Consider the following 19,996-nt stretch of genomic DNA (forward strand, 5'->3'; position numbering starts at 1 on the left):
TGTTGCCCTCATAGCCTATAAGTGACAGATGCTTTAAACAGATTAAGGCCCTGTGCGCACGCTGCGTTTTTTACTGCGGCTTTGCTGCATGAGTTGCTGCAGAAAATGTTCATAACCTTTCTGCAGACATACCCCAGCAAAACCTATGGTAAAAAAAAAAATGCTGTGCGCACACTGCGTTTTTTTTGTTTGTTTTTCCCTACAGGTTTTGCTGCAGATTTTCTGCAGCAAAAAGAATGAGCATGTCACTTCTTTTCTGCAGGTAGCTGCGTTTTTTGTCATAGATAATGGTAAAATCCCCAGCAAAACAGTTTTTTGGGTGCGCTTTGCTGTGGTCTTTTATCGCGGGTGCGGTAATCTTTCAGAGGGTGCAGACATTTCTTAAAAAAATTCCATTTTCTAGTGTGCACAGGGCCTAACATTGATATTAATGGGATACACACCGCTACTATTTGTGTTTATTACAGATGAGTATTTGTGGCCAAAACCAGGAGTGTCTCCCAAACACAGGTGTCAGTCTTTCAATTATAGCTTTTCTCTGTACGTTCATCTCCTGGTTTTAGCATACAAACACTGATGTGTGAATGACGCCATACGTGGTGCTGGTTAAACATGAAATATTTGGTGACGCTCTTGGTGATGCCATTCCAGTCTGTGTGGCAGGTGTCACTGTTGGGCAGCAGTCACAGCCTCCGTTTGTCAGGCTTTTGTTGATGTACAGAGTGACCATATTGTGATGTGAATGGTCCTTGCCTCCTACATTTGCGGCTGATTGTTATTTGCTCTTTGTCTCTGCAGCTGACGTCATCAAGCTACCCTGCGAGTTCTGTGATACGCTCTATGCTGAAGACTTTCTTATCATACACCAGGTACAAGTGTTGTGACTCGCTCTTGTAAAATGATTTTTTTTTTGTAGATTGAATGTTGCATGTAGACATGACAAACATCCATATCTTTTCTATTGTGTTTCAGTATTGGGGTAGGCACGCATGTTCAGGATTTGCACCACAAAATTGTGCTGTAAATTCTGATGTCTTTGCAGGAAAAATGCCTTGTTTGCATGTTTTGTCGTGTTGTGTGTGTGTGTGTTTTTTTTTTTTTTTTTTTTATACCCTTTCTTGCTGCAGATGCAAACAATCTGCAAAGTGTATATGAAACGCCAAGACCCATTGATGATGCAAAGAAATCATTCAGGTTTTGTGTCAAAACCGCTAAGAAAAGCGTGTAAGTGAGATTTCTGAAATCTCATAGCTATTGCTAGTACTATAATAAGCAGCTTTTATATTGTGCAAACATAGTCATAGGCTACATGCGCACGCTGCATTTTTTGCTGCATTTTTGGCTGCAGTTTTGTTGTAAGAACGTTCTGACATTTGACTTCCCAGCAAAGTCTATGAGAAGTCAGATTTGCTGTGTGCACATTGCAGTTTGTCAGCGTTTTATTTGCCAAAAGTTTGTGACAAAAGAAATGCAGCATGTTCATTCTTCCTGCATTTTTGTCAACATTTGTCACAAAAACGCAGCAAAAACGCATGATGTGAAAAACGCACCAAAAACGCACCGAAAACGCACCTTCAATTACAAGCATTTTTTGTGACATTTCCAGGCTCTCTGACAACGTGCAGTTTGTGAACACAAAAAGATGCATTCTCTGGTGCTGGAGCAAAGGGGGTGTGACAGCGAGTATATGATTTGCATACATGCGGTCACATGCAGACTAAAAGGGCACGGCCTGACTCAATGGAAGGGAACTGACCGAGCTTGGATACAGTCTAGTCGAAATGTGTCCGGCAGTATGCAAATCGTGTACTTTTGGTTACATGACCGCCTGCTCCCGACACCAGAGAATCCTGACAGCTTTGAATGTGAGGATTCACAATTCTGCAGTCACATAGTGACACATACAGTGACTGCAGTTTTGTAGCCTAAGGCCGGGCAATCTCCTTTTTAACTCCTTAACTTCCAATGGTGGACATAGCACGTCATGAGCAGAGGTCAGTTCGCACATCATGATGTGGTGTTCTTCATGGATTACAACTATCATTGTGTGAAAACACTCAGTGACCGCTCCATGCCGATAGCAGTCACTGATAGCTGAGTGATACAGCCAGTGATGCGGGGGACCTGTTTCAGCAGTCCCTGCTCTCTGATTGCTTTAAGGCTAAGTTCACATGCCCTGTAATCACCCAGGTGTTGCAGAGCTATGTTGGCAAAATTTGTGTCATCCGTTTTTTTTTGTTTTTTTTTTAACAAAAAACATTGGAGTCTATGGAGGATGGATCTGTTAACGGATTGATATTTATCTTCGATTTGTAACGGGTCCTGTAAGAAAACAACGGATCCTTTACATAAACAAGTAAATTGGATGGCTAAATGGCAATCCATTAACGGACCTGTCTTCCATGGACTACGGTGTTATATAAAAAAAAAAAAAAAAAAAAAAAGATGCAGCAGACATCCGTTATTTAAAGGGAATCTATCAGGTATAATATGCACCCAGAACCACGAGCAGTTATGGGTGCATATTTCTAATCCCTGCCTAACTGTCCCTATATCTAGTAGCATACTTTTTCTAAAGATCTCTTTTATGTATCTCTAAGGATACTTTATAATATGCTTGAGGCCAGTGACTAGTTGCAAGGGCGTTATTTCTCTTGGCTAGTCGGCCCCCTTAGCATATAAGTACACCTCTGTAGGCGTGCTAACATATTAATACTAATGCGTAGCCTCAGAGGCATGGTCGCTCTCACCTCTGCTGCCACCATGGCCGGCTTTAGGCATGTGCGACTTGTGCGGCCGCGCCGACGGCCATGCTTCAGGGGGGGGCGCCGCAGAGAGGTAAGAAGTTAATTTCCTGCCTCTCTGCGCGGGGGGCGACCGGGCGCCTGCCTCTCTGCGCGGGGGGCGACTGGGCGCCTGCCTCTCTGCGCGGGGGCGACTGGGCGCCTGCCTCTCTGCGCGGGGGCGACTGGGCGCCTGCCTCTCTGCGCGGGGGCGACTGGGCGCCTGCCTCTCTGCGCGGGGGCGACTGGGCGCCTGCCTCTCTGCGCGGGGGGCGACTGGGCGCCTGCCTCTCTGCGCGGGGGCGACTGGGCGCCTGCCTCTCTGCGCGGGGGCGACCGGGCGCCTGCCTCTCTGCGCGGGGGCGACCGGGCGCCTGCCTCTCTGCGCGGGGGGCGACCGGGCGCCTGCCTCTCTGCGCGGGGGCGACCGGGCGCCTGCCTCTCTGCGCGGGGGCGACCGGCCGGCCGGCTGGATATCTGTCTTTGCGGGCAGCGGTGGCTGTGTGGAGCAGGGCAGTGTGGCTGATGTCCCAGATGCTCTGGGTTCAAATGATGGTGTCCGGGGCGGCGCGTGTGCAGATGGAGCCCTTAGCTCAAGATCTTGTCATTGAACTGAGAGCTCAATCTGCTCCGGAGGCTATTTCTTTGAAGCCCGCACCGCTGATAGAGCATCTGGGACACCCGCCGCACCAGCCTGCTCCACACAGCCAGCACAGCTTCCGCTGCCAGCACAGCTTCCGCTGCCAGCACCGCCACACCGTTCACACTGCAGTGCCTGCCTCCTGTGACTCTGCTCCCTCTCCAGTAAGACAACAATGGAGTATAAGACGGACCCCATTTTTGTACCTTTTTTTTTTTTTTTTTTTTTTTTTTTTTTTATCTTTATCTTTAAATTTGGGGTGTGTCTTTATAATCCGGCACATCTTATAAAACAAAAAATATGGTATGTGCTTTTGTTACCATCAAGGATATGCGATTGTGTTCCTGGAGTGGGCATCATTTTCATGCAAGGTGTGTGTGTGTGTGTGTGTGTGTGTGTGTGTGTGTGTGTGTGTCTCCGTCCTTACATAGTAGTATATTAAAGAAGTTGTCCAGTTACCAAAACTGATTTTTTTTTTTTCTGATAAATCTTGCTAATATGTGCCCCTCAACACATCTATTATGTTTTTTCAGCAAAATTGCCTTTTATTGTGCACTAGCAGGACACGGTCATTGCTGGCTCCAGCTCTGATGGTGTTAATCTCTCCTCTGACTTCCTGTGTTCAGTTCCTATAAGTCCCAGAATTCTTTGTGGCTCTAGGGCGGTGTCTAGCTTATCTAACACACCCATTGTGTCTAATACACCCACTCTGCTCCCACCCAAACCCTCCTCCCTGCCTCTTCCCAGTGGATGCACTGAGATCAATTACACAGAGACAGCAGCAGCTCTGCACAGCCAGGGGAAGAAAGTGTGTGCGCGTATATACAGTGTGTGTGTGTGTGTATATACAGTGTGTGAGTGAGTGTGTATGTGTGTGTGTATATACAGTGTGTGTGTGAGTGTGTATGTGTGTGTGTATGTCATACTCACCTGTCTGCAGGGTCCCGGTGCCATGCCTGCTTCCAGCCCCTGTCTCAGTCCCGCCGCTTCGGCTGTGTGCAGTCTCCCCGGTGCACGCACGAAGCTTGCAGGACCTGGCCGTGGATCACCTGATGCAGTCACCTGACGCATCAGCTGATCGTAGTCTCGCCGGCTTTTTCGCGCCCGGCCGGCTATCAGCTGATCCTGCCGTCAGGGGACTTCATCAGTTGATTACCGGCAGCTCCTGCAGTGATGGGCCAGGATCAGACTCCGCTGCAGGAGCTGCCGGTAATCAGCACAGACGTGAGTATTTATTTATTTATTTATTTATTTTTTTTTGCACTGATGCATCAGCTGATTGTATAATCGGCTTTTATACAATCAGCTGATGTATGATGTGATTCACATCCTTTAACCTGACACATCATCTGATCGCTTTGCCTTCCAGCAAACCGATCAGATGATATTGGATCTGGATTGGACGTCGCGGGACCCTAACCCAGGATTACTGCGGAGGGGGGTTTATTTCAATAAAGATGGAGTCACTAATTGTGTTGTGTTTTATTTCTAATAAAAATATTTTTCTGTGTTGTGTTTTTTTTTTTTTTTTTTTTAATCATTACTAGAAATTCATGGTGGCCATGTCTAATATTGGCGTGACACCATGAATTTCGGGCTTAGGGCTAGCTGATAATATACAGCTAGCCCTAACTCCATTATTACCCGGCTAGCCACCCGGCATCAGGGGAGCTGGAAGAGTTGGATACAGCGCCAGAAGATGGCGCTTCTATGAAAGCGCCATTTTCTGGGGTGGCTGCGGACTGCAATTCGCAGTGGGGGTGCCCACAAAGCTTGGGCACCCTTCACTGTGGATTCCAATCCCCAGCTGCCTAGTTGTACCCGGCTGGACACCAAAATTAGGCGAAGCTCACGTCATTTTTTTTTTTTTAAATTATTTCATGAAATTCATGAAATAATTAAAAAAAAAAAGGGCTTCTCTATATTTTTGGTTCCCAGCCGGGTACAACTAGGCAGCTGGGGGTTGGGGGCAAGCCCGTACCTGCCTGCTGTACCCGGCTAGCATACAAAAATATGGCGAAGCCCACGTCATTTTTTTTTTCTTTTTGGGTAAAAAACTGCATACAGTCCTGGATGGAGGATGCTGAGCCTTGTAGTTCTGCAGCTGCTGTCTGCTCTCCTGCATACAATGAACATTTTGAATAAGGAAATGACATCAGACCTTTTTTATTTTTTTCATCAACAATCTTTAATGGCATTGTGCACTGATTAAAAACGCAGTGAGCAAAAACGCAGCAAAAAAAGCACCAAATCGCGGCAAAAACGTGACATGCAGCACCGCAGGTGACAGAGCAGAGCAAGTTGGTGACATGCTCTGCTCTGACACATAGTGTGCTGCATGTCACTGTATCCACTCTGGGACTTGTTGTGCAGGTGACCGGATGATACATGTCACTAACTGCCCCACTCTGTGATTTCTGCTGCATAGTACCAACTGTATACACTCTCACCTGCACAACAAGTCCCATAATGGAGACAGTTAGTGACATGTAGCATCCGGTCACCTGCACAACAAGTGCCAGAGTGGAGAAAGATAGTGACATGCAGCACACTATGTGTCAGAGCAGAGCATGTCACTGTCTCCACTCCGCTGACCTCACAGCCCGTACACGCTGCGATGGATGCAGGGGGACACAGAACAAGTAATCGGCCGACACTGGAGTCATCTGATTACTTGGGATGAATTGAGCAGTAAAATGCTCTGGTGCTCGATGGGCGAAGCCCATGCCGATTTTTTTTAAAAAAAATTCATTAAAAATAAAAAAACAAAAAAATCACATTGTTTGTGGGCTCCCGCTGCATTTTCTGTTGCTAAGGGTAACCAAAGCAGCTACTGGCTGCTAGCCCCCGCTGCTTGGTGTTACTTTCACTGGCAATAGAAATGCAGGGAAGCATTTTTTTTTATAAAGGTTTTTCCCTGAAAACGTTTTTAAGAAAATGACGTGGGCTTCGCCATATTTTTGTATGCTAGCCAGGTACAGCAGGCAGCTACGGGCTGCCCCCAACCCCCAGCTGCCTAGTTGTACCCGGCTGGGAACCAAAAATATAGAGAAGCCCTTTTTTTTTTTTTTTTTTATTTCATGAATTTAATGAAATAATAAAAAAAAAAAAAAATATGACACGGGCTTCGCCGAATTTTTGAGTCCAGCCAGGTACAACTAGGCAGCTGGGGATTGGAATCCGCAGTGAAGGGTGCCCAAACTTTCTGGGCCCCCCGCTGCGAATTGCAGTCCACAGCCGCCCCAGAAAATGGCGCTTTTAGAAGCGCCATCTTCTGGCGCTGTATCCAACTCTTCCAGTGGCCCTGGTGGCAGGTGGCACGCTGGGTAATAAGGGGTTAATACCAGCTATGTTTTACCCGCTGGTATAAAGCCCGAGATTCTTAATGTCAGGCCAAGGTTGACCTGGCCATTAAGAATCTTCAATAAAGGGTTTAAAAAAAAAAAAAGACCACACAGAGAAAAATAATTTATTATAAATAAATACACAGACACAGTAGGGACTCCATGTTTATTACTCCCTCTCACCCCTCCACGATGGAGAGATTTCTGTACTGACCATGCCAGGAGAGAGCGAGGGAAAAGAGAGCGAGGGGGGGGAGGAAAAGAAAGCGAGCGGGGGGGGAGGAAAAGAGAGCGAGGGGGGGAGGAGAAGAGAGCGAGGGGGGGGAGGAGAAGAGAGCGAGGGGGGGAGGAGAAGAGAGCGAGGGGGGGAGGAGAAGAGAGCGAGGGGGGGAGGAGAAGAGAGCGAGGGGGGGAGGAGAAGAGAGCGAGGGGGGGAGGAGAAGAGAGCGAGGGGGGGAGGAGAAGAGAGCGAGGGGGGGAGGAGAAGAGAGCGAGGGGGGGAGGAGAAGAGAGCGAGGGGGGGAGGAGAAGAGAGCGAGGGGGGGAGGAGAAGAGAGCGAGGGAAAAGAGAGGGATAAGAGGGGGGCAGAGGGGAGGGGGAGAAGAGTGGGGGTAGAGAAGAGAGTGGGGAAAGAACAGGGGGGGGGGGCAGAGGTGCTCTGTCACCAACTGTCTCCACTCTGTGACTTGTGGTGCAGGTGACAGAGTGCAGACAGTTGGTCCCATGCAGCAGGACAGATGGCAGAGCACAGCGGTGACATGCCTGTCAGTGTCTTGCTGCTGGGAGGAGCAGATGATCACACTGCCCGACACCGGCCGCTCTCCTGACATCGCAGCAGAGCGGGCGGGTGGACAGTGTGATCACATACTTACGTGCAGGGGGGGATTCAGCTGAAGACCATCTGCAGGACGCCGGCTCCACACTGACGTCCTCCGGATCCTCCCCTCGATGCTGAGCTGTGACGTGCGGTAGTCACCGCCCACAGCCCTGTCACTCAATCTGAGTGGCGCCGGCATCCTGTGACGTACCCGTCTTGTTTGAGAGCCCGGAAATGCCGGGACGTCAGAGGATGCCGGCGGCCACAGCTCCAGGGGGTCATGTGACCGGCACTGAGCGTGCAGGATAGCGCCGCTCAGTGCCAGAACTGGAAACAGAAGCCAATGGAGAAGACGCCTAGAAAGGTAAGTAGAGCTCATACAGAAAATAAAAAAAAATGGGTGAACCACCCCTTTAATATGCACCATTTCTGTAAAATGGCACCTCCTTGAAGCATAACCACATACACCCTTTGTAATAAAATGTTGCCTCACTCCAGTCCATAAAAGGGAAGTCCACTACTTGGACAACCCTTTCTCATTCCCCTTGTTTGCTACAGAAAAATAAAGAAAGCTATACACCCCTCCAGTGCAGCCTCGGTTCCATCGATGTCTAAAACTGCGTTCCAGGGACATCTGTGACATTTGTTATGACATACGAGCCCCAAAAGCAGTCAGCGCCGGCTTTCTTATGCCCACCTTTGGACATTTCGGCAGAAATTCAGTATAGCGCTCACATCCTGCTCAAATGTGTGAAGGCAGAGAGAGAGAGAGACACTGGGCGCTGTTTGGTCAAGGGGCCTCATGGAACGCAGCTTTAGGCTATGTGCGCACTAGAGCTTTTTACCCGTGGATTTACCCGCGGATTTGCCGCGGAAATTTCTTGAGAAATGTCTGCAATCTTTGTGCAGACATTTCCCAGCAATTTCTATGGAAAAAAAAAAAAGCTGTGCGCACTTGTGCGGATTTTTCTCAAGAAATTTCCGCATGAAGAATTTCTCGAGAAACTTTCTCGAGAAAATGAACATGTCCATTATTTCCGCAGGTACCCTGCGGATTTCTGCAGTACAGCCTGCAAAAATCCGCAGGGAACCACCTGCGGGAAAATCGCGGCTATTCCGCGGCTATTCGCGGCAAATCCGCGTCAAATCTGCATGCGGATTTGGTGCGGATTTTTTCCGGAGGTCCGAAATCTTTCACTCCCAGAAGTTTCTCGAGAAATTTTCTTGAGAAACTTCACATCTCTAGTGCGCACATAGCCTTAGACATCGCTGGAACCGAGGCCATACCGGAGGGGAGTATAGCTTTATTTTTCTGGGGCAAACAAGGGGAATGAGAAGGGGTTGTTGACATCCCTTTTATGGATTGAAGTGGGGCATCATTTTATTACAAAGGGTGTATGTGGTTATGCTTCAACAAATGGAATGAATAGGGGTTGTCAAATTTAGTGGACAGCCCTTTTAAAGGGGCTGTTCTTTTAGTAAATGTCTAACCTAAGGTGTAGGTTATTATAAAGAAATTATAATGCTGTTACGCAAACACCGTAAATTAAAAAAAAAAACAAAAAAAACTTTGGGAAAAATCACTCCCAAAAAGTTTTTTCTTTGTCGCTCTATTGGGAGACCCAGACAATTGGGTGTATAGCTACTGCCTCCGGAGGCCACACAAAGTATTACACTTAAAATACTCCTCAGTTTTCATGCTTTGTGCGAAGGAGGCTAACATCCACGCATAGCTCCACTGTTTAGTCAGCAGCAGCTGCTGACTTTGTCGGATGGAAGAAAAGAGGGCCCATACTAGGGCCCCCAGCATGCTCCCTTCTCACCCACTTTTGTTGGCGGTGTTTGTTAAGGTTGAGGTACCCATTGCGGGTACGGAGGCTGGAGCCCACATGCTGCTTTCCTTCCCCATCCCCTTAGGGCTCTGGGTGAAGTGGGATCCTATCGGTCTCCAGGCACAGGAGACCGTGCTCCGTCCACAGCCCCTGGGAATCTGCTGGACATGGAGCTGAGTATTGTCAGGGACATGGCCCTGCTACATTAAGGTACTCTGTGTCCCCGTACAGATCGCGCACACACACACCAGCATTGCTGGGTGTGTTAGTGCGCCGGGGGCAGCAGCGCGGCGCGCTTGTGCTATTACTCACTGCAGCTTTGCTAAGTGAGTTTATGTATTAGGAACTGCCGCGCCGGCCGCTGCTGGCGGTTTTTACACTGCGGCGCGGCTGGGACTTGTGGTGCGCCGGGGACTTCCGCGCTGGCCGTTGGCCGTGCTTATACGACGGCCGCGCTTATAAATCGAGTCCCCGGCTTTTTGCGGCCTAGTTCCGTTTCGTTCCCGCCCCCAGGCCTGCCAGTCAGGGGAAGGGCGGGACGCTGTTCAGAACGTCAGCGCCGAGGGCTGGGGTCTGCTTAGCATACTCCAACCCCCCTCACTGGGCACAGTTGGGACGCCAGTTTCTCCCGCACTTTGTCTGGGGCACGCCCACGGCCCGCCCCTCTTCACAGGACGCCGGCAGCCATTCCTGTTTGCAGTCTGAGTGGAGAAGGGAGACAAGCTCTGGGAGACCCAGACACGGGATTCTGGCGACCACACACCCGTTTTTGAGCGGGCGGTAAGCAGCACCTGAGGTGCTGACCCCACTAGTGCCGCAGTGTTCATTTGTACTTTATGCTTGTATGCTATACATTGCACTGTACGGTCGCTATTCTTGGCTATATACCCTCCTAGATTGCTAGACAACAGCATGTCGTCCGCAAAAAGCAAGGGGGCCAAGACACAGGCTTTCTATGCTACTTGTACCGCATGTGAGGCTGTTCTACCGGCAGGTGCCACTGACCCCCATTGTGTGCAATGTTCGGCCCCTGTAGCACTTGCTCAGCCGGGGTCTCTGCTAGAGGTGGCCCAAGGAGAACCACCTGTGATCACTGTCCAGGTGACAGGGACGGAGTTTGCAGTTTTTGCTGATAGATTGTCGGTGACTATGACTAAAATCCTTGAGACTTTGCAGTCCAGACCGGTAACTCAGACCATGGGCACTGTTGATTCAATGCTCCCTGGCCCCCCTCATTTGGAACAAATCCGTGCTCCGGGGGGGTCCCAGGCATTCCGGGGTGATGGCTCTGACACGGACGACAGTCCCAGACAGCCTAAGCGAGCTCGCTATGAGCGACCCTCGACTTCATCACACTGGTCAGGGTCCCAGCAGGAGGACTCTCTGTATGATGAGGCAGAGATAGCTGATCAGGATTCTGATCCTGAGACCGCTCTTAATCTGGATACACCTGATGGGGACGCAATAGTGAATGATCTCATAGCGTCCATCAATAAAATGTTGGATATTTCTCCCCCAGCTCCTCCAGTGGAGGAGTCGGCTTCACAGCAGGAGAAATTCCATTTCAGGTATCCCAAGCGTAAATTGAGTACTTTTCTGGACCACTCTGACTTTAGAGAGGCAGTCCAGAAACACCACGCTTATCCAGATAAGCGTTTCTCCAAACGTCTTAAGGATACACGTTATCCCTTTCCCCCGGACGTGGTCAAGAGCTGGACCCAGTGTCCAAAGGTGGATCCCCCAATCTCCAGGCTTGCGGCCAGATCCATAGTTGCAGTGGAAGATGGGGCTTCACTTAAAGATGCCACTGACAGACAGATGGAGCTCTGGTTGAAATCCATCTATGAAGCTATCGGCGCGTCGTTTGCTCCAGCATTCGCAGCTGTATGGGCACTCCAAGCTATTTCAGCTGGTCTGGCGCAGATTGACACTGTCACACGTACATCTGTTCCGCAAGTAGCGTCCTTAACCTCTCAAATGTCTGCATTTGCGTCTTACGCTATTAATGCTGTCCTGGACTCTACGAGCCGTACGGCAGTGGCGTCCGCCAACTCCGTAGTTTTACGCAGAGCCTTGTGGTTAAGGGAATGGAAGGCAGATTCTGCTTCCAAGAAGTGCTTAACCAGTTTGCCATTTTCTGGTGACAGACTGTTTGGTGAGAGATTGGATGAAATCATTAAACAGTCCAAGGGTAAGGATTCATCCTTACCTCAGCCCAGACCAAATAAACCCCAACAGAGGAGGGGACAGTCGAGGTTTCGGTCCTTTCGAGGCTCGGGCAGGTCCCAATTCTCCTCGTCCAAAAGGACTCAAAAGGATCAGAGGAGCTCAGATTCTTGGCGGGCTCAGTCACGCCCAAAGAAAGCAGCCGGAGGAACCGCTACCAAGGCGGCTTCCTCATGACTTTCGGCCTCCTCTCTCCGCATCCTCGGTCGGTGGCAGGCTCTCCCGCTTTGGCGACATTTGGCTGCCACATGTCAAAGACCGTTGGGTGAGAGACATTCTGTCTCACGGGTACAGGATAGAGTTCAGTTCTCGTCCTCCAACTCGATTCTTCAGAACTTCTCCGCCTCCCGACCGAGCCGATGCTCTGCTGCAGGCGGTGTGCTCTTTAAAGGCAGAAGGAGTGGTGATCCCTGTTCCTCTTCAGGAGCAAGGTCACGGTTTTTACTCCAATTTGTTTGTGGTGCCAAAAAAGGACGGGTCTTTCCGTCCTGTTCTGGACCTAAAACTGCTCAACAAGCATGTGAAAACCAGGCGGTTCCGGATGGAATCCCTCCGCTCCGTCATCGCCTCAATGTCTCAAGGAGATTTCCTAGCATCAATAGACATCAAAGATGCTTATCTCCACGTGCCGATTGCTCCAGAGCACCAGCGTTTTCTACGCTTCGTTATAGGAGACGAACACCTTCAGTTCGTAGCCCTGCCTTTCGGTCTGGCGACAGCCCCAAGGGTCTTCACCAAGGTCATGGCAGCAGTAGTAGCAGTCCTGCACTCTCAGGGTCACTCTGTGATCCCTTACTTGGACGACCTACTTGTCAAGGCACCCTCTCAAGAGGCATGCCAACACAGCCTGAACGTTGCGCTGGAGACTCTCCAGAGTTTCGGGTGGATCATCAACTTTTCAAAGTCAAATCTGACCCCGACCCAATCGATAACATACCTTGGCATGGAGTTTCATACTCTCTCAGCGATAGTGATGCTTCCGCTGGACAAACAGCGTTCACTACAGACAGGGGTGCAATCTCTCCTTCAGGGCCAGTCGCACTCCTTGAGACGCCTCATGCACTTCTTGGGGAAGATGGTAGCAGCAATGGAGGCAGTCTCTTTCGCGCAGTTTCATCTGCGTCCACTACAATGGGACATTCTCCGCCAATGGGACGGGAAGTCGACGTCCCTAGACAGGAATGTCTCCCTTTCTCAGGCGGCCAAGGATTCTCTTCAGTGGTGGCTTCTTCCCACCTCATTGTCAATAGGAAAGTCTTTCCTACCCCCATCCTGGGCGGTGGTCACAACGGACGCGAGTCTATCAGGGTGGGGAGCAGTTTTTCTCCACCACAGGGCTCAAGGTACGTGGACTCACCAAGAGTCCACCCTTCAGATCAATGTTCTGGAAATCAGAGCAGTGTATCTTGCCCTACAAGCCTTCCAGCAGTGGCTGGAAGGCAAGCAGATCCGAATTCAGTCGGACAACTCCACAGCGGTGGCATACATCAACCACCAAGGAGGGACACGCAGTCGGCAAGCCTTCCAGGAAGTCCGGCGGATTCTGACTTGGGTGGAAGACACGGCATCCACCATATCCGCAGTTCACATCCCGGGCGTAGAAAACTGGGAAGCAGACTTCCTCAGTCGCCAGGGTATGGACGCAGGGGAATGGTCTCTTCACCCGGACGTGTTTCAGGAAATTTGTCGCCGCTGGGGGAGGCCGGACGTCGACCTAATGGCGTCCCGGCACAACAACAAGGTCCCGGCCTTCATGGCACGGTCTCACGATCTCAGAGCTCTGGCGGCGGACGCCTTAGTTCAAGATTGGTCGCAGTTCCGGCTGCCTTATGTGTTCCCACCTCTGGCGCTGTTGCCCAGAGTGCTACGCAAGATCAGGTCCGACTGCCGCCGCGCCATCCTAGTCGCTCCAGACTGGCCAAGGAGGTCGTGGTACCCGGATCTGTGGCATCTCACGGTAGGACAACCGTGGGCACTACCAGACCGGCCAGACTTGCTGTCTCAAGGGCCGTTTTTCCATCAGAATTCTGCGGCCCTGAGCCTGACTGTGTGGCCATTGAGTCCTGGATCCTAGCGTCTTCAGGATTATCTCAAGAGGTCATTGCCACCATGAGACAGGCTAGGAAACTAACCTCTGCCAAGATCTACCACAGGACGTGGAAGATATTCTTAGCTTGGTGCTCTGCTCAGGAAGTTTCTCCCTGGCCATTTGCTTTGCCTACCTTTCTTTCCTTCCTGCAATCCGGGTTGGAAAAAGGTCTGTCGCTCGGCTCCCTTAAAGGGAACCTGTCATCAGAAATTTCGCCCAAAAGCTAAAAGATTCCCCCTCTGCAGCTCCTGGGCTGCATTCTAGGAAGGTCCCTGTTATTATTGTGCCCCATGTGAGACCAAAATAAAGACTTTATAAAGTTCTACCTTTTTGTATGCAGCTTCTGTAAATCTGTCACGGGGGCGGGCTCTCTGCCGTCCGTTATTTTGCCCCCTGGTCCTGTATGCCGCCCCCATCGCTCCTTTCCATATCTGATGCACCGCCCACTGCTCCAGCCATCCCCGCGCATGCCCAGTGCCAGTCTCACAGGACTGAGCAGTGTGACCGCTGGTGACGTGTGCGCAGGCAAGTGATTATGGACGGGACTGTGACTGTTATCAGCAAGTACCCGGCCATAATCTCGTGAGCGCGCAAACCTCTCCAGCATTCACACTGAGCTCAGTGTAGATGCTAGACTGTATGGGCTGCTTCCAGGGATGACGTCCCTTTGTCATGTGATAGTATTTCGAACACGCCCCTATCACATGACAAAGGGACGTCATCCCTGGAAGCAGCCCATACAGTCTAGCATCTACACTGAGCTCAGTGTGAATGCTGGAGAGGTTTGCGCGCTCACGAGATTATGGCCGGGTACTTGCTGATAACAGTCACAGTCCCGTCCATAATCACTTGCCTGCGCACACGTCACCAGCGGTCACACTGCTCAGTCCTGTGAGACTGGCACTGGGCATGCGCGGGGATGGCTGGAGCAGTGGGCGGTGCATCAGATATGGAAAGGAGCGATGGGGGCGGCATACAGGACCAGGAGGCAGAATAACGGACGGCAGAGAGCCCGCCCCCGTGTCAGATTTACAGAAGCTGCATACAAAAAGGTAGAACTTTATAAAGTCTTTATTTTGGTCTCACATGGGGCACAATAATAACAGGGACCTTCCTAGAATGCAGCCCAGGAGCTGCAGAGGGGGAATCTTTTAGCTTTTGGGCGAAATTTCTGATGACAGGTTCCCTTTAAGGGACAAGTCTCTGCGCTATCTGTATTTTTTCAGAAGCGCCTAGCACGACTTCCTCAGGTACGCACGTTCCTGCAAGGGGTTTGTCATATCGTCCCTCCTTACAAGCGGCCGTTAGAGCCCTGGGATCTGAACAGGGTTCTAATTGCTCTCCAGAAGCCGCCTTTCGAGCCTTTGAGGGATGTTTCCCTGTCTCGCCTTTCACAGAAAGTGGCCTTTCTAGTAGCGGTCACGTCTCTTCGGAGAGTGTCCGAGCTAGCAGCGCTGTCATGCAAATCTCCCTTCCTGGTGTTTCACCAGGACAAGGTGGTTCTGCGCCCGATTCCGGAGTTTCTCCCTAAGGTGGTATCCCCCTTTCATCTCAATCAGGATATCTCCTTACCTTCTTTGTGTCCTCGTCCAGTTCATCAATGTGAAAAGGATTTGCATTTGTTGGATCTGGTGAGAGCACTCAGAATCTACATTTCCCACACGGCACCTCTGCGCCGCTCGGATGCACTCTTTGTCCTTGTCGCCGGCCAGCGTAAAGGGTCGCAAGCTTCCAAATCCACCCTGGCTCGGTGGATCAAGGAACCAATTCTTGAAGCCTACCGTTCTGCGGGGCTTCCGGTTCCCTCAGGGCTGAAGGCCCATTCTACCAGAGCCGTGGGTGCGTCCTGGGCATTACGGCACCAGGCTACGGCTCAGCAGGTGTGCCAGGCGGCTACCTGGTCGAGTCTGCACACTTTTACCAAGCATTATCAGGTGCATACCTTTGCTTCGGCGGACGCCAGCCTAGGTAGACAAGTCCTTCAGGCGGCGATTGCCCACCTGTAGAAAAGGGCCGTTTTTATGGCCCTATCACGAGGTATTATTTTACCCACCCAGGGATTGCTTTTGGACATCCCAATTGTCTGGGTCTCCCAATAGAGCGACAAAGAAGAAGGGAATTTTGTTTACTTACCGTAAATTCCTTTTCTTCTAGCTCTAATTGGGAGACCCAGCACCCGCCCCTGTTTTTTTGTATACACATGTTGTTCATGTTGAATGGTTTCAGTTCTCCGATATTCCTTCGGATTGAATTTGCTTAAACCAGTTTATTGGCTTCCCTCCTTCTTGCTTTTGCACTAAAACTGAGGAGCCCGTGATCCCACGGGGGGTGTATAGGCAGAAGGGGAGGGGCCTTACACTTTTAAGTGTAATACTTTGTGTGGCCTCCGGAGGCAGTAGCTATACACCCAATTGTCTGGGTCTCCCAATTAGAGCTAGAAGAAAAGGAATTTACGGTAAGTAAACAAAATTCCCTTCTTTAGTCTTACTGAAAACACACAAATTAAATAAAAAGCCAACAAAAGTCATATGTGAAGGAATAAGCCCTAAAAGCTCTTTTTTGAACAAAAAAATTAAAGTTACAGCTCTCAGAATATGGCGATGCAAAAAGAAATTAATTTTTGTAAAATATTGCTTTTAGAGTTCAAACGTCGCAAAGTATAAAAAATTGTATAAATCTGGTATAGTGTAATCGTTCTGACCCGAAGAATAAATCAGTCATCACTTTTATCGCATGGTGAACTGAGCAAAAAATTTAAAAGAATAAGCGAATCGCTGGTTTTCCCTCAAAAATCTGAATAAATAGCAATCAAGAACTGGTATGTACCCCATAATAGTACCAAAAATCCTTCAGCTTATTGCGCAAAAAATAAGCTTCCACACTGCCCTGTTCGCTCCAAAAAGAAAAAAGTTACAGTTCTCACAATATGGCGACAAAAAACTTTTTTTTTATTATAAAAAAAAAAAAGCATTTTCACTGTGTGATAGAAGCTGAACAATATAAATCTAGTATCAATGTAACAGCACCAACAAAGAGAATCTGTCAGCAGGCTTCTGCTACCTCACCAGAGATTACTGACTGCATCCGTTCTGACATATGCTAAGATTTAAGATTTTAGGCCTGTTTTGCATGTCAGTGAAAAACAGACTTTTTTTTCCACTGACGTGTTAAAAGCGCATGTGTCCCTCTGTGTGCCGTGATTCACGGCACACGTGGGTTGTCAATGTGCAATCCGTGATCTGTGATACATGATAGCACATGGAGATAAACTCACCTGCCCCCGCTCCTGCTGTCCGTGGTGCTGAACTCTCCGGCTCTGCTGCATCCGGCCGCCGCTGTCTCTCCCCTCTGCAAGTGCTTCCGGGTCAGCTGTGCTGTGCATAAATGAATATGCATGACAGTAATTAGCCGGGCAGGAACCAGCAGCCAGCAGAGGCCGGAGAAGTTGAATGTAAAAATCACTTTATTTTCAATGTCCGTGTTTTTCTGGTACATGTTTCACGGATCACACCATAGTGTGGTCTGTGGGACATCAGTGATGCCGGAAAAAAGCGGACATGTTTCTGCGCACAACAGATAAAGCGTGTGAGCAACAGGGAGTACCTGCCTAAAAAAGCGCTGCAAATACACCATAGCAAAGGGACATGATGCACAGCAATTTCAAAATGATTTTGCTGTGCACATGTTCCGTCTTTGGTTAATTATTTTAGCTGCTGTAGGCTTCAAAAGCCATGAAACTGCTAAAAGAAGTAACCTTCTCATTCGTGGGGCGGCTAAAATTGAAAGAAGCCCCTCGCTCTATATACTTAAAGGACACAGAATACAGTCATTGACTAGACACCAGAAATAAAGCCAGTATCAACGGCTCATACATATAGACTTTCAGGATGTTTTTTTGCAAATGATTTTTTTTTTTTTTTTTAAAATAACTAAATTGCAGTATGCTTAGGGTGAGGCTTTTTTGTCATTTTACAGTACATGAAAAAACCAAACGCAGCAGAAAAGCAATACAGCCGGGCACCGGGGTCTTGTGTTCTGCAGCCAATCAGCGGCTGCTTCACTATCCCTCTTTCAAAACTGTAATCCAGCTGCTGCTGTTTTATGACTTCCTCTGGATATCCGTTTTATCTAAAGGATGAGCGAGTAAACCAGCTGCTGATTGGCTGCAGGTTGCCTGTGACATGGTTTGGGGGCACCAAAGGGTAATTTGGCACAGGGCGCCATTTAGCCTAAGGCCGGCCCTGGCTGCCACCACTGGTTTTCGGCTCAGTGCGCATGATCAGAACGTCCCTAGACTTCCGGTCATGCGCACTACACCAGTTTGAAGAAGGGACGTGTATACCTGGCTTCATAGTACGCATGACTGGAAGTCCGGGACTCCTGATCATGCGCACTGAGCCGCAATCAAGCGGTGGCAGCAGAGAGCGTGCCTCTGATGCTGCACACACACGGGCGAGCTTACATGCTAAGGGGGCCGACTAGCCAAGGGCCGCAATGCTGGAAGTAGCTGGCCTCATTAGCATATGATAAAAGATCTTTAAAAATACTTTTTCTAAAGATCTCCTTATATATGCTACTAGAGATCAGCAATATGCACCCACAACTGCTTATGGTTCTGGGAGCGTATTGCACCTGACAGGTTCTTTTTAACACCGGACAAAAAAAGTTGTGTTTGCAGAACTTTTTTCCCAATCTCTGCAGAAGCCATTCTAACGGATGATTATTGGACATGTGAACTCGGCCTAACCTGTCAAAATGACTGACCACAGCATGATCGTGCGTGAGGTGCTGACCTGAGAGGACTTTCCTGCACAATCACAGCCTGAGCTCAGCTCAGCTGCAGTCGAAGGTTGGAAGATTGTGAAGAGATGCAGGGACCAATGACGGCATATCCGCTCTTAGATCACTGTGATTGGATAATGAATGGGAAACTGCAACGCCGCACCGATTTTCTTCTCTGTGACTGTGTTGGAGATCAGAGCTGTACTGCTCAGAAAAGTAATGTACTACAAACTAAATCGCCCATTTCTCCCAGTGTCATTTTTTTTTTTGTATGTTTTTTGATATCTTATTTTTTTTTTTTTCCCGATGTAATTTTGATGCTCTCGCTATGCAACTATAGAGAGCTGTAGTTAGGTGTTGGGAATTAGTTAGACGGGCAGCTGGGGCTAGCATATTAGGGTACAGGTTTTTAGTGACTTTGTGTTTTTATAAAAAAAATAATAATAAATAATGTATAGATTAAACAAACACAAAACAAAACCCCAGCACCACTTCCATATATACTGGATGCCAGGCCTCACCACAACCTTCTTAAGGTCTGTCTGTCTGTCTGTCTGTCTGTCTGTCTGTCTGTCTGTCTGTCTGTCTGTCTGTCTGTCTGTCTGTCTGTCTGTCTGTCTATGGATCCAGCTCGTGTCCTAAGTATCATTTAATAAAAAAAGAAAAATGTAGGGCAGCACTCCAGATTTTCATATAAAAAGATAGGACTTTAATGCACCGGGTGGCAACGTTTCAGTTCAGCAGAACATTTTTCAAGGCTTGAAATGTTGCAATAATGGCGCAATAAAGTCCTATATTTTTATATGAAAATCTGGAGTGCTGCCCTACTTTTTTTTTTTTTTTTTTTTTCTTATATTAAATGATACCTAGGACACGAGCTGTTTCTGGTCTGTCTATAAAAAATGGGCTTTCTTATTCTTTTACTTGGGATTTCTAATACACGTTTACACTTATAAGTGTCCACATGTGGCATACTGCCTCTTTATATATTCTGTAAAAGGATGGAATGTTCTGCACATATTTCGGTTCCTACCTTCCCAGACAGGAACGTGTTATAGCATGCCAGCATCACATGGCACATCCATCCCTAATATAGGGATTGATTGGGCTATACAGACATTATACAAGTAGTCCCTGTTTCTTTTATCCTGTGAACCTGCTCCACAACATTGTTGCACTCCTTTAGAACCCGAATTTGGGTTCTAAAATTCAAATATTGCTCCTTCCAATCTGAGTAGTCCATTTTTTTTGTTACCTTTTGAAAAAGTTTACATATTTTTATGACAGCCTAATGTTATCAAATTCTGTGTAATACCTGTATGATCAAAATCCTCACTATACTTCTGGATAAAATCTTTTAAGGGTGTAGTCTCCAAAATGGGGTCAATTGTGAGGGGTTTCTGCTGTTTAGGTACTTTTAAAGGCCTTTCAAATGCGACATGGTGCCCACAAGGTATTTCGGCCAAGTTTGTGTTCCAAAAT

The 19,996-nt window shown here is 48.7% G+C and overlaps 1 protein-coding gene across 2 annotated transcripts in view; it reads left to right on the plus strand.

Moving 5' to 3' along the window:
- Positions 1-19,996, plus strand: part of TRAFD1 (TRAF-type zinc finger domain containing 1) — a 100,263-nt gene that overhangs the window by 57,024 nt on the left and 23,243 nt on the right. For both annotated transcript variants that reach the window (XM_075323891.1, XM_075323900.1), the window contains one exon: positions 799-869. In XM_075323891.1, coding sequence (XP_075180006.1) covers positions 799-869 — 71 coding nt within the window. The remainder of the gene's footprint in view (positions 1-798; positions 870-19,996) is intronic.

The sequence above is a fragment of the Anomaloglossus baeobatrachus genome, chromosome 1 (genome assembly GCF_048569485.1).
Source record: "Anomaloglossus baeobatrachus isolate aAnoBae1 chromosome 1, aAnoBae1.hap1, whole genome shotgun sequence".
Classification (NCBI taxonomy): Eukaryota; Metazoa; Chordata; class Amphibia; order Anura; family Aromobatidae; genus Anomaloglossus; species Anomaloglossus baeobatrachus.